This window comes from Haemorhous mexicanus, chromosome 1, assembly GCF_027477595.1.
Source record: "Haemorhous mexicanus isolate bHaeMex1 chromosome 1, bHaeMex1.pri, whole genome shotgun sequence".
Classification (NCBI taxonomy): domain Eukaryota; kingdom Metazoa; phylum Chordata; class Aves; order Passeriformes; family Fringillidae; genus Haemorhous; species Haemorhous mexicanus.
The window spans coordinates 110,423,486-110,437,921 of NC_082341.1; the positions used below are offsets into that span (position 1 = coordinate 110,423,486).

A 14,436-nucleotide genomic window follows, 5' to 3' on the forward strand; every position below is an offset into this window, starting at 1 on the left:
GAAATTTCCTGTGGGATTAGAGAATATGAAGCATTTGCCCTCCCTGCCTCTCTGCCTGGCTCTTCCTTCCTCTTCCTGAAATGTCTTAAACAAGGAGAGAGCCTTCTTATGTGTCCTTTTTACAAAAATGGTTGAAGCCCACAAGCAGGATCTTTCTGTGCATGATCTGGCAAGTTGAACTGCAGCCTCTTTTAATAAACACTGTCTATCTGAGCAGTGTGCTGCTATTGCAGAAATGTTGTGGCAAGACAGCTCTTCCAAGTCCTGGTGGTGATTCCCACTTTGCCCTCCTTTATCATCAAAAATAATATGAGCATGCTCTCAAACACTACTGAAAATTTAAAAAAAAAACCCAAAACCCCAATGAATAGTGGTAATTCCAGTCCATTCATGATGAATGAACACAAAGACATGGTTTTTGATGCCAAGACACTGGTCTGTGGTTGTGAGGCAATTCTTTTGTGAAGAAATATTTATTATCACATTACCTCATCCCAGCTGTTACTTAAAGACTGGGGGTTTCACAGATATATAAGTCAAATCATTTAATACCATCATGTATGTGTTCTGCAGGCTAGAACATAGATTGTTTGTTTGTGTTTTCCATAATGCTTGTGTTTTTCTCAATGGGTCCTTTCTGAGAAGGCAGTCTTGTATACACCATGAAGGAATCTTGTTCCAACTAAAGTTTATTGCAATGTAAACACCTCTTACAAAGAAGTGTGTTGTCTGTGAAAGCTGAAAGAATGAACTTACCACTTAAAAATTCTGCTTATACAATTGGAGTGCTTTCCCAGCTATGTATTCGATGAACTCAGGACTCTTGGGATCTAAGTTGGGAGGAACTTTAATGGTGAAAGTAGGTGAAGTCAGAACGTTCACATCTACCACAGTTTCATCTTTACTGGAGGGATCTCCAGGTACCACCTAGAAGAGATCAGTACTTTAGACACCACAAACTGCTGTGTGCTTTCAGTTTTGTTTATACCTGCTGTGCCCACTCTCTTGAACAGGGGAAAATTAAATAGGGGAATATTTTAGACTTGTCTACTTTCTTTAAATTGCTTTCTTCTGAAAAGACAGTGGGTGTCTGAATTTATGTAGGTGGTGGAAAGAGCTGACATGGCACTGCCAAGACCATATTAAAGAGCTGCATGTTAATATTTATATATGAGCTACATCTATAAAGAGCTTCTGTTCTCCTAATGAAAACTTCTGATCTGTCCCACTAAGTTCAATACAACATTTGTGTGATTGAATTTATTCATTCATTCCTGTGTGTTTTTCTAAATCAGACTTAGTTCTGTAGCTTTATTTTTCTAGAACAGATATCTCAGACTCAGTTGGGAAAATGTGCCTGGCTCCTGTTCCTGTTTTGTGGTTTTTTTTGGTGGATTGTACCATCATTTTGTAAAAAGTTCTGGTAGTAATAGTAGTAACTCTATATGAGTGGATTTCTGAGTAAGAAGAGAGAAAAAGATTTGTCCCTTGCACAGGAAAATGGATTGAATTTACCTTGAATGTATCTTTGTGTGTGTGAGACACAATGAATCATTATGTATTTACTGCAATGTTGGCCAATGTTGTCAAGCATGTGCAGCTTCCACTGCAAAAATCTGTATAACGTTTGCCTTCTTTGCACTTTGGAATATGTAAGTACAGACACAGACAGCTAGACATTCATCGAGCTAATGTGGATGTGTCAGTGACTGGTGCAGTGCAATTTATCTGTGAGGGTAATCTGAGGCCAGCCAAAGCTGCTAGTGTCAATTTACTCTTATCAGACAGTGATTCAGGTTAGCCTGTCAGCCATCCATCAGACTAAAAGGATTTAGAGGAAAATAGTTTCTAATCTCAGGAGTTTCAGCTCATTGAGGGATTACCAAGCACACACAAATTCAAGATGAGTAGGAAAGCCATGTTGTAAAGCCAAACATTAAACATGTATCAACATTCACAGCCCCCAGGAACGTAAACATGAGCAAAATGCAGTTTAAAGGCAGCAATAGCTCCCTTCAGAAGACAACCCTTACCTTAACCACGTTGAAAATGTTTTCTGGTCCAATGGTCATGTTGGATAACTCAGACACCCACCCAAACCTTTCTTTCATTTTGTTCAGCAAGTAGGAAGTGTCCTCCGTGTGATGCCGAACCACCTGGAGAATCTGCTCGTACTGCTCTCCTGAGAGATTAACCAGCTTAAAGGCTTCATCAAACTTTATGTGCAGCTCAGGAACGTTTGGGCAATCTGTTAGGAAAGATGGTGTTATGTCTTGTTCTTTGTCTTTTCTGTCTGAAGAAATGAAAACTGTAAAACAGCCTAGTGGGAGGGCATGGTTTGGATGGGTCTTAAATAATGCTGAAAAAAGGAGAATAATTTTTGCTTACTGATTATGGTAGCTTTAGTCAATGACTCAATGACTAAATGAATGCATTATCCCATTTGTTGTATTAAAGTTATTTAGCAAGTTTATATCATATAATATAAGGTTTATATAATATTTAATGGCAATAGGTTTTTTGTTAATGCTAAATAAAATCTGGTAAATTTTACATATAGCAACTTCTTACTCTTCTTATACGTTATGGGCTCTTTTATTGACTCATATTCCATTATGAATCTATCCCAGGTATATAGACTGCAAGGCAGGGGTTGAGGGAGCAAAGATCCTTCTACCATAAGAGAAGTTTTAAGTCCACATGAGGAACCTGAACAAAGCTAAGTCTGTGGGACCTGATGAGTCCAGAGGGAATTGGCTGATGTAGCCACTCTCCATGATATTTGAAAAGTCATGGAAGAGAGGTGAAGTCTCTGGTGACTAGGAAAATGGAAATATTTCACTGATTTTTTGAAAGAGGGTTGTAAGAAGGACCCTGAGGATTATCACTCCATCAGCCTCATCTCTGTGCCTGGAAAGATCGTGGAACAGATCCTCAAGAAGCTCTGCTTAGGCACATGGAAAATAGGGAGGTGATTTGGGACCGCCAGCAGAGCTTCACCAAGGGCAAGTCCTGCCTGATCAGTCAGTGGCTTCCTATGATGGAGTGATTCCATCCCTGGAGAAGGAAAGGGTTGGAAAAGTCATTTATCCGTACTTCTGTAAGGCCATTGACGCGGTCCCCCACGACATCCTTCTCCCTAAACTGGAGAGATAAGGATTTGATGGGTGGAATGTTTGGTGGATGAGGAATTGTATGGATGGTCATACCCAGAGGGTAGTGGTCAATGGCTTGATGCCCAGATAGGCATCATGGACAAGTGGTGTCCCTTAGGAGCCTGTACTGGAAGCAGTACTTTTAATGTCTTCATCAATGACACGGACAGGAGGATCAAGGGGAAGCCTGCACTCTTGGCAGGTTCACAGATGACACCAAGCTGAGTGGTGTGACTGACACACCCAGGGGATGGGATGCCATGCAGAGGGACCTGGACAAGCTCATGAAGTGGGCCCAGGTGAACCTCATGAGGTTCAGCAAGGCCAAGTGCAAGGTGCTGCACCTGGCTTGTGGCAATGCCTGCTCTCAACACAGGCTGGAAGATGAACAGATTGAGAGCAGCCCTGCCAAGAAGGACTAGTGGGTGCTGGTGGATGAAAAGCTGGACATGAACTGGCCATGTCTGCTCACAGCCCAGAACACCAAACACATCCTGGGCTGCATCAAAAGAATCATGGCCAGCAGGTTGAGGGAGGTGATTTTGCCCTCCTACTCTTCTCTCATAAAACCCCTAAAGTACTTCGTCCGGGTGTGGATTCCTCTATTGGTTTGGCACAGCCTGGTTTTAGGTGGTAGGGGGTCACAAAGATTGCTCCTGTGAGAAGCTGCTGGAAGTTTCCCACCATGTCTGGTAGATCCAAAGCTGATGGCTCTGAAGTTGGCCAAAACCCGGCCAGTGAGAGAGGTTGTTAATGCCTCTGTGATGACATATTTAAGAAGAAAATAAAAACAAAGTCATGGGGTTTTCCTTCTAGTCAGAGAAGGAGGTGAGAACATGTGAGGGAAACAACATGGAGACACCAAGGTCAGTGAAGGAGGAGGGGCAGGAGCTGCTCCAGGCACCAGAGCTGAGATTTCCTCTGCAGACTGTGGTGAGACCGTGGTGAAGCAACTGTGCCCTTGCAGCCATGGGGATCCACAGGGAATGCAGAGATCCACTCACAGCCCTTGGGGGAGATGCCCAGGCCAGAGCAGGTGGATGCCTGGAGGATGCTGTGATCCAGTGGGAGACCTGGTAGAGAGAGAAGGCCCCTGCTTCCAGGCTGAAGCAGCCTGTCCTTGGAGGGCTGCACTCCATGGGAAGAGAGCCGTGTCACAGCAGTTTTGGGAAGACTGTCTGCCCATGGGGGAATTCACATTGCAGCAGGTGCAGTACGGCTGCTGCTCGTGAGAGTGGAACCACGCTGGAGAAGTTCACAGAGAACTGTCTGACGTGGGAGGGACTCAGTGGTGTCACAGGGGAAGGACTCCTCTCCCAGAGCAGAAGGAAAATCTCAGTGATGAACTGACCAAACCCCCATGCCCTGCACTGTTGGTGGGAAGGAGGGAGGGGCTGGGGGGAGAAGGTGTTTTAGGGGCTTATTTTACTTCTCATTACCCTCCTCTGATTCTGTTAGTAATACATTTCACTTTGCAACAATATTTGAGCCTTTTTTGCCCTTTAAGTCTTTTCTCCCAGTCCTTATCTCACTCATGAAGCCTTCAATAATTTTTTCTTTTTCCTCCTTTACCCAGCTGTGGTAGGGGAAGGTGAGCGAGCAACTCTCGTGGATGCCTGGCATTGGACCAGTGTCAAACCACAACATCTCCTCAGCACAGAATGGCATGGACCTGTTGGAGCAAGTCCAGAGGAGAGGCACAAAAAATGTTGGAGGCTGGGAGCACCTCTCCTGTTTATTAGGACAGGCTGAGAGAGTCGGGGTTATTCAGCCTGGAGAAGACTCTGGGGACACTTATTGTGGCCTTTGAATATAATCTGTGACCATCAGCTACTGAAGGGTGCCTGTAAGAAAGATGGGGACAAGAGGTAATGATTTTGAATTGAAAGAGAGTGGGCTTAGATTACCTGTAGGCAAGAAGTTTTTACAATAATGGTGGTGAAACAGTGAAACAAGTCGCCCAGAGAGCAGGTAGATGTCCCATCCCTGGAAACATTCAAGGTCAGGTTGTGTGGGGCTCTGGGCAACATGATCTAAATGAAGATGTCCCTGCTGATTTCTGGGGGGTTGGTCATCCACACCAAGGTCCCTTTAACCACAAATTATTATATGATTCTGTGATAGAGTTTATAACAAGAAAGCCTGTATTCTTGTTGAGTGTTAAGACCTAATATTTATCTTACAATAGCTAGACAGTAGACTAGCACCATCTGCCACAAATTCAGAACTGAAGATTGCTGGTATTTTCTTTACTAAAATATGGATTTAAACAAGAAAAAATTCTATGTAATAATTTCTCTGTAAAAATTCAGTTTCTGTTCTGTCAAATTGGATTATCAAGGGGCACCTTCAAGCTGATGGTACAGTAACAAACTGTTATATTTAATACATGGGTGTAGATAAAAAGATAAGTGGTCAGATATTCTTTTAAAAGTGTTTCATTGTTCATTAATGTTTGCCCCACTGGAGATATTCTGAAGACATTTAGGTTTAAGCATTAGGTTTAGTGCTTAAATGCTCTTAGATTTTAAGATCTAAATAATTCTGGAAAGACAGGTATGTTATGCTGCAGTGGGAGTCCTGGGTGATGGCAGTTCTGGGTGATCAGTCTGAAGGTTTTTCAGGTGCCCATGGACGGTGCTGACGGAGCTCTGCCATCTCCTTGTTTGCTGACATGAAGTCCCCTTTTTGTCCTTCATGTCAGTTCTATCTGCAGACAGGGTTCAACAAAAAGTAATTACAGGCTCTTCAGCACTTGCTTTCATTGCGAGGAGCTGAATGATACCTGAGGTTACACCTGCTTGTCAGCAGCAGAAGCGGCTGTCAGGAGTTTGAGCTTCTCCTCACTTTCTGCTCAGCACTGCTGCACCCAGGCAGGATCGACTGCTGCCTCACATCTTGCTTCTCTGCAGGACTGCAGCTCTAACAAAATACCTAAATATTTTGTTACAGGCTGTGGGACGTCTCTTTGGAGCACCAGCGGTATGTTAAGAACTGAGCTATACTGACACTCTGTGGAGACAGTGGGGAAAACTAATTGAAATCATCTGGAATGAGGAATGGTTACTGTAGCCGTGGTTACAGTAAAAACTCAGTGACTGTCTTAAATGGTAATTCCAGTAGAAAATTAAAAACTCGAAATCTATAAACCAGTAATCAATGCATTACAGAAAGAAAAAGAAAAAAAGGAAAATGGTTATTTACCATGCAAAAGATTGTCTTGACATTTCTGGCACCTCTCATGAAACTGTGGGCATCCAGAGGAGTTCTCCCGGAGCTCCCTGCACTGAAGTCTCTGGCGCCCTGACACAATTTTTGAAAACATGCCACTTCTGTCAGGATCTAGAATGAAGTCATAGTATTTTTAGACTGCTGTTAAACTTAGAGCCTTTATAAGTATGCATTCATTACCGAGCCTGAGTGCTAGAATATAATTTCTTGTCCTTAATCCAAAGTATTTTGCATAAATCCCCTTCCTTACCCATCCACTTCCCCTCCACCCCAAAAAAGTAAAAGGAATAAATTTTTAAAAAGTAGAAGTCAAGAGAAGATTCAAATAATATTTTCTTTCAAGGAATTCGTGCTATAGTATCTTCTTTTATAAAGACTTAGGAGTGTATTCCCCAGACATAATCAAAAAATTACTAATATTATTACACATTGTTTCTACAACATGTGAGTTCTGGTAAGATCTTTTTGACCCTTAGAAGTCGAGATGTTTCATAATCACATACAGTTACATGAGAGCACAGCACCAAGTCTGTTTCTGAGGTAACAGGGCTTATGATATAGAGGAAAAATTTAAAAACACTGTTCAAGAGTCACTCAACTTTGTATTTCCATATGATCACATAATGTTTATGCCACCTGCCACTCAGAGTTATAGCATGTGCTCACTGTGATTTCCCTGTAGACAAGGACCAGCATGTGTTTGTCCTGTTTGCATTAGTCAAAATGAGGCTTATTTGTATTCTAAAAGTCAGCCATAGTCCTTTTCCTTCACTGAGTGTCATCACCAATGGTATGCCCAGAATTTTCTGGTCACTGGAAAACCTGATGACTGGTCTTTGATTAGCTGGTATTTGATTGTCAGATTACATTGCTGCTGTAGCCTGAAACAGGACTTGAAGCTGTCAAGCTGAACTTAGCATCATTTGGCAAGGGCAGGGATATGCCTTGACATCTCACAGAATTACCTTAATTTTTTAGAATTGGTGACCACGTCAATAAAAGATGATACAAATCATATCCTGAGATTAAGTGCTGAGATTAAATCTGTCAGTCAGCCTTATTAAAACCTGCATCCCCCCTGAATTTAAGTGCTCCTGAGAAGCTCCTGCAAATGCTTTGAGAATTAGCATGAAAATCAGGCTGTGTAGGACCCCTAAGTCCCCCTGCAACATTTCTCTGAGATTTCTAGGTGACTTCTGTTTGTTCATTTAACTCATAGCTATCCTTGACCCACAGCCTCCAGAGCTTCCTTACGTATCTCACATTCACATCCTGGAAACTGAGTAATTTGCTGTAGTTTAGCCATCCCAAGGGGGTTGATGTCATTGACAGTGCAGTCAATTTTCATCTTCTAACACTTGCCTTTGGTTTGTTCTGGCACACCTCTTCTGTAATCTCTGTATTCATCAAACACATCAGTGATCACCTCACTGACACCTTCGAACACCATCCTACTGAAATCAAAAACTATCTGTAAGAAGCCGGGCACGCCCCAGCCTCTCTGGGAGCCTTCAGTTCTGGTGGTGACCTCAGGTAAAGCTGGCATGCTGGGGGACTCACTCATCTCCAGGTCAGACATGAAATAAGTCTGAAAAGACTGGTCAAACTCTTTCTGCATGTGCTTGAAAAAAATGAAACTTCTGTCAAATATTGAGCCCACATCCGATAACAGCTGGCTAAATAAATCTTCCATCTTTACTAGCTGGGTATCCTCTTTCTCAGGCTTTTCATTAGACTGGATGTCTCTTCCTTGCTCCTCATGAAAAGTAAATATGAGTGGAGGTATTTTCCTCAAAAAATCTTCAACCTGTGTATAAGAAGGAGACAGATCAGGAGGCAGACAAGTTATCAATTTCTCATCTCTCAGGTAAGTGTGTCTAATTTTTCTCTTTCAAATACTCAAAGAAACAATGCCCTCTTAATAACTGCCAACACAACATATTCTCTGAAATAATTTAAGACACTGGACCCCAAAGAGGAGAAGTGCATTCAGTCTAAATCATTAGCTCCAAATCAGATCTGGAGTAAAAACCCTGCTGGTTGCCCTTTAATCTGTGGGGGCTCAAAGTTATTGTCAGCATTTGAGTTTCTTCCAACAGACAGCTTGGACTTTATGTTGTAAAGATGTGAGAGGCATTTCTGTCTGCTTATGTGCAGTGTAGCGAGCAGAAGGTGATTGTTCTCACCTTGATTTGTAGAAAGCCTGCCCTCTCTCACCCCTGGGCAAATCCTCACGTCCTTGTGTGAATGGAAACCAGCAAAATCAATAAAGCAGTGGCTCTGAGTCCATGGTTTTGTCATGTGAGAGGCCAAATGCCAATTCTGCTATCCCAGAATTCCAGTTCCTGGGTCCTGGCCACTGGTTCCCTGCTCCCCACTCTAAGGCACCACTTTAGCCTGAGCCAATGGAGTGGCTTTTTGAGCCACACTCCCTGGCATTAAAAAATGGGTAAGACTTAAGAAGCACCTTGCTAAAACACACATATATAGATATAGATAGATATCTATAGACAGATATACATAAGATAAAGACAGTTAAATATATTAATTAAAAAAAAAAACAAAAAACAAATCATCAGCTTGATCTGACCACAAGTGCAGCTTAGAGGGTAGGTGAAGTGTGAAACAGCACTGCCGGAGCAGCCTAAGCAAGTATTGCTCCTGCTGTCTGCGTGTCCTCAGCTACAGCTATCATCTTTTCTTTTCTTTCTTTCTTTTTTTTTTTAATAACTTTGGTCTTAACAAAGCTCTTACTTTGAATGCTTCAAGTAAATCAAATAACTGATGGGAGACATTACCAAGAGGGTCAAAGACAGGGGCAATGCAGTGTATAACTTTTACTGCAGTAATTGCAGTATCTACAGACTCTTGAAAATCCAAAACATTTATATGAGCTACCCATGAGTGATACCTAAAAAGCTAAAAGTATCACAAATAGTTTTAGATTTAATATCTCCCACATTTTAACCTGAATTATTTTAAGAATATGCACAATTATTAAACACCTGTGCTCTCAACCCTGCCTGAAATACTCCATTTAATGTTTAAGTAATTGTATTTTTCAGTACATGGGAGGGTTGAAAGCTAGAGAATCTGACTAACATTTTAGTAGCAACAATTACAGTTTTGCTTCAGAAGTTTGTTGCGCCTAAAGTGTGTTCTCAAACAAAAAAATGTGATTACAATAGTTAAATTTTGTAGTAATAATGGGCCAGTCAGGAAACCTTATTTTCTTTCTAGTAGAATTAGGGGAATCTCCTTTGCTGACAGGCTCCATTATTATAAGAGGTTAAGCATTTTAAAGTTTTGTTGTTACTTAAAGAGTTTATTTAAGATATATACAGGAAAGAATGGTGTAATAATTAGGTGATTTTCCCCCCATGTAATTTTGCTAACTACATTTATACTTTTAACTTTGCTGATTTTCAGGCAGACCATAAGGAATCTATGTGATATTTCTGACAAACAGTTATCGAGCATCTTAAAGCAAATCCCACCATGAGAGAAAACATTTTATATCTGGAATGAGTCTGTTGGAGTTAGGGGAGTCATCAGTTTCCATGGAATCTTGCCAGGGTGCAACTGAACTCATTTTGGCTCAGCATTCCATGACCCATAATCACATGTAATCTCTACCATATAACTTCATATTTCCAGGCTCTCCAAATGAAATTAATTTCAGTAAGCTGATATAACTGGCAGACCTAGGTATTGAGAAAATAAGATGTGCTGGCTCTTTGAGTGAACTCCAGAGTATTCTCCAGATTGCAAAGTTTCTTCCTACCTTTCTCTTAAAGGTTGACACACCATGTTTGCAAGTTGTATAATATCTCATGCAGGTACTTTCTAAGCAAGATTCACATTCATCCCATAGATTTTTCAAGGATACTTGACATTGTCTTTCCTCTTCTTCCAGTCTTGCCTTTACTTCATCCATAAGTCGCAAGGCTTGCTAAGTAGGGAAAAAGATTCATTTGAGGGCAATTTTCAGATTTGTATTCCAAGTACTTACCCCAGTGTTCATCACTCATTTTGGCTATTTATGGCTCCTTTTTTTGCTAATCCCTGACCACTAAGCTAGGTTGCCTTCTCAGCTGCAGTCACATTTGTAAGGAACTGAAAATTGAAAAGCTTTTCCTTATCAGATTTTTCTGATGTTGTTCTCTCAGGGGGCACAGCCTACAGAAACAAATGGATCTCTACAGTCTACCAGGATTTTTAATGTTAGGAAAAAAACTCACACATCATTCTGTGTAAGAATTCAGCCTCCCCCATGGTCATGTGTTCAACTTATGTTATTTTTGCTCCATATCATCTGAACAGTATTCATCTGACCCACAAATAGTTCTTTTCTGTTGCCTTTCTCTACCTTTAAGGGACTGATATTTCATGAGGTTAGGTCCTTGCCATAAAGTCTGTCTAATGCAGAAATATATAAAAGTATAGCATCTCTGCTGTTTGTGAGTGTACTAATCAAAAGGCTGCAGTAAGTGGATTTTTTTCCTGCTCTTGTGGAAGTGTGAGGCACTCCTTCCAAACTGAAGGGCAACAAGATGCATTTCACAGTGCTGTTTCTATTTGCTTCATCAGTTAGGGCACAAAGCTTAGCAGATCAGAAGCAGCATTTTTGGAATACACTTGACAATGGAAAGAGAAAATTTCTTCCTATTAAAAATTAATAAAGTGGATTACACATCATTATTTTCTCTCCCCAGCTGCAACATATTTCAAAAATTTTGGTTTCTGAACAATGTTCCAAGTTATCTCTTAAAAGAAACCTTTTAATTGATGGGGCTTATTCCTTTTTGTCAGCATTCCAATAGGGAAGAGAGTCACATAAAATAAAACTTCCGTCAGAATGTGCTTGATGGAGAAAATAACTGCAGTTTTCATAATCTATGTTTAGTTATTTTCTGATCTTTCTAATACATTTATTCAGTGTTTTATGAACTCTCACTGTGGATGTAAGTCTTGTGTAAATTAAATCATCCAGAAAGATCTAACATGAGTGTTGACTGTGGGAGTGCACTGGTGTTCCTTAAGATGTTAGAAAGCCATCAGGTACTTTTTCAGTTTAAACTAACTACCAGATGTTGGGCCAGGAGGGAATTTTCCTTCAACTTTGTTGAAACAAAGTTAGGATATTTGTGTTTTTTTAAAATATATAGTAAACCTCTGTTTCTTCAGATCACCTGAGCACATGGCTATGAGCCTAGGCATTGCACTAAGACATTGGAAATTTCCCTGATTCACTGTACTTTCTTTAGAGCACATTATCATTTGTGGCTTTGGTACTCTCCTGCGGGTCTGAAGTTTGCAAAGTAAGCTGGAAAACATCTTGTGGCCCCAGGAGTATAGAGACATGGAGGGCAGAACTGCTGGACCTTCTGCACAGAACACTGTTCTACAGTGGCCTGCAGTTGCCTTGGTGTGAATTCAGAGAAGCAGGGGTTTTTAGAAACAAGCACTATGTGCAATTTTCCTCTGCTAGTGAAACAAAGGACCAGAAGCAGATTTTTCTCTCAATCCCATGACTTCATGAAAATATGTACGCTGCTTTGGTTTGGTTTACATTCTTCCCAGAATAAACATAAAACCCCCACAGATGCATTTATGTTACCTGTTTTTCTTCACTGCTCTTCTTCAAGGTTTTCATCAGATCTATGTGCTTATCTTCATTTCTTTCCATCATAATTTTCATCTGCTTAATACCAATCAAAGCTTTCTTTACCTCTTCATCTACATACTTCTCTCCAACTTCAGATAATTCTAAAAAAAGCCAAATTATACAGTGACTTAATCAGATTTTAACACTATTGCAAATTGTCATGCACTGATGAGGGAGAATGAGATAGCTCTATGTTTCCCTACAGTGGCAGAGCCAAATCCGAGATAGTGAATGCTGGGTGACGCTAAGCCAAGACAATTTCCACCAGAGAAGAATCTGGTCCAGAGGTTTTGCAAGGATCAGCTGTATGTAACTCAAAAGATATATTCAACTGTCCCACTGCTGAATACTGAATCCCAGAACAATTGAGGCTGGTACCTTTGGAGATCATTGAGTCTGCCCCCCCCCCCCCTTTCAGGTTGCACAGGACATCCTCCTGGGTTTTGAATATCTCCAAGGGTCACTCATCAGTTTTCTGATGACATAACCTTTATATTTATCTTTGATCTTGTAGAAGCCTGTGACAGCTTCCCTCTACATTTTGAAAATTTAGAATACAAATGCCTTCAACCTGTTTTCATAAAAATACAATTTCTAGACTTCCTGTGAAGTAATGAGCATAGAGTTTTGGTGAAAACCTGGGCTGGCCCATGCATTGCACCTTGAAGCTCTGCATGATTGCCTGTCCTTTATCTGCATTTGTTTTCTATGTGGAAATGCCCTGAATATCACTGAAACTATAGAAAACAGTAAAACCATCTCACTTTGAGACTGCCAAAAGCACATCAATCAAGTCTTCCTTTATATCTTTCTTCCTCACCCCTAACTTTTTGTTTGTTTATTACAGAAATCTTGTCAACATAGACTGAAGCACAGGATTGTTTAATGGCTGATCCTCCTTCTCTCCACAAAACAAAGCCATGCTTAGAAGTGTGTGTGTGTGCACAGAATAGTTGCTATTTTCTAAATTAGGTAATTTTTTTTCAGTTGTTTGTAAAAGCCACCTTTTTCAGTGAAGCATAAAAGTGTAGAGGAAATATTTTCAATTATTTGAAAAAAAAAAATAGTTCAAAATCTGTTGAACTGAATTTTGGGTTTGGTTTCTATTCTGATGATCTACAAGGAACCAAACAACCTAGAAAAATCCTGTAAATACATTTTTCTTTTGGCAGGTGATGCTTATCTGTTAATCCCTTTACTTTCTCACCCTGCTTGTTCTTATCTTCCTATTGTGTGTGTGTAGCCATGAAATCAACTTTATTATGGTTTCTAAGCTCCACACATGCAAGTGGAACTTGTTGATGCCAGTGAGTGTGGAAGTCAAGATGCCCTACCCAGGGGGAGACCTGGGGGGCTTCCAGCCCACCCTGGCAGGAAAAGCATACGTACGCTTGAGGTTGTCCTGGAGGTTCATCTCCTCCTGCTTCGTCGGTGCGCACTGGTGGCCGCTCAGACACAGCACATGTATCATAAATATCCAGGAGGACCTCATGTTCTTTCTGTGCAAGGAAAAGTTCGGTGCAGTTACATGTGAACACTGTCAGGAAGCTCAGATGTCTAGGTATAGTAAGTAAATATAAATACTGACTATATTACGAAGTGTCTTAAAGGTCCCGTTAATTTTGTCTCTAACTATGGTTTCTGGTATGCATGGCAGGCACCTAGGTGCTACTCTTGGTGAAAATACATGAGTAAGAAGCTTGACCTCCTTTGTAATTATCTATTTAGATTAATTAGATGAGTTCCACTGAGTTTAATAGAATCAGGACTTGTATATCTAAAAGCAAAAGCTTATGCTGTTCAGTCTGTCCCTTTTCTACTTTGTGAAACACACCAATTACTGATCTCATATCATGTCCTTAGTTGATATTATAAATACATCCATGCTAAACATTATTGCCAGTTTTAAAGAGGGAAGTTTCTGGAATGTTGTTCCCTTTCATGTAAGCATGCGATTTCTCTCAGCGTCCCTCAGAATGAGACTTAATATAAGAGACTCAACAATAGGTGTGCCAAAAAATCAGCAATTAGATCAATTTTGTAAACAAACAGATCAGCAAATGAAAGAAATCCGTACAAAATAAGGGAAAGAAAAGCCATTTTCTTTGTTCCCCTCTTAAGAGCAGAGGCAAAAGGTTTATTTTTCAGAAACCATGCAACTGCACTTCATGGTTCTCATCTGATTAAGTGAACACAGTATTCAAATGCCTTGTAGTTAGCCAGTATAGCCTTTTTGGAGATGCAATTATCAGCCACAAGAGCATATGTAACTTAAAAGCCTGGATTTGTTTATAGCCTGGATTTACTTCTACAGTTACTTGCATATTGTACCTTTATGTTTACAGCAAAAGACCAATTAACTGCAAAGAAACACAAGCACAC

The 14,436-nt window shown here is 40.6% G+C and overlaps 1 protein-coding gene across 1 annotated transcript; it reads right to left on the reverse strand.

Annotated features, from left to right (window-relative positions):
- Positions 1-759: 759 nt before the first annotated feature.
- Positions 760-13,546, reverse strand: CLUL1 (clusterin like 1). Its single transcript, XM_059853694.1, has 7 exons — positions 13,444-13,546; positions 12,007-12,155; positions 10,171-10,338; positions 7,749-8,193; positions 6,360-6,497; positions 2,034-2,248; positions 760-927 (listed from the first exon to the last, which is right to left on the reverse strand). The coding sequence occupies exons 1-7, from the start codon at positions 13,544-13,546 to the stop codon at positions 760-762; spliced, it is 1,386 nt and encodes a 461-aa protein (XP_059709677.1).
- Between the last annotated feature and the right edge of the window lie 890 nt (positions 13,547-14,436).

Coding starts and splice junctions, on each gene's coding strand:
- CLUL1 (XM_059853694.1), bottom strand. CDS start 13,546: ATGAGGTCCTCCTGGATATTTATGATACATGTGCTGTGTCTGAGCGGC. Junction 2,249..6,359: donor TCAAGACAATCTTTTGCATG/GTAAATAACCAT, acceptor CTTTCCTAACAG/ATTGCCCAAACGTTCCTGAG. Junction 928..2,033: donor ACATTTTCAACGTGGTTAAG/GTAAGGGTTGTC, acceptor GATCTCTTCTAG/GTGGTACCTGGAGATCCCTC.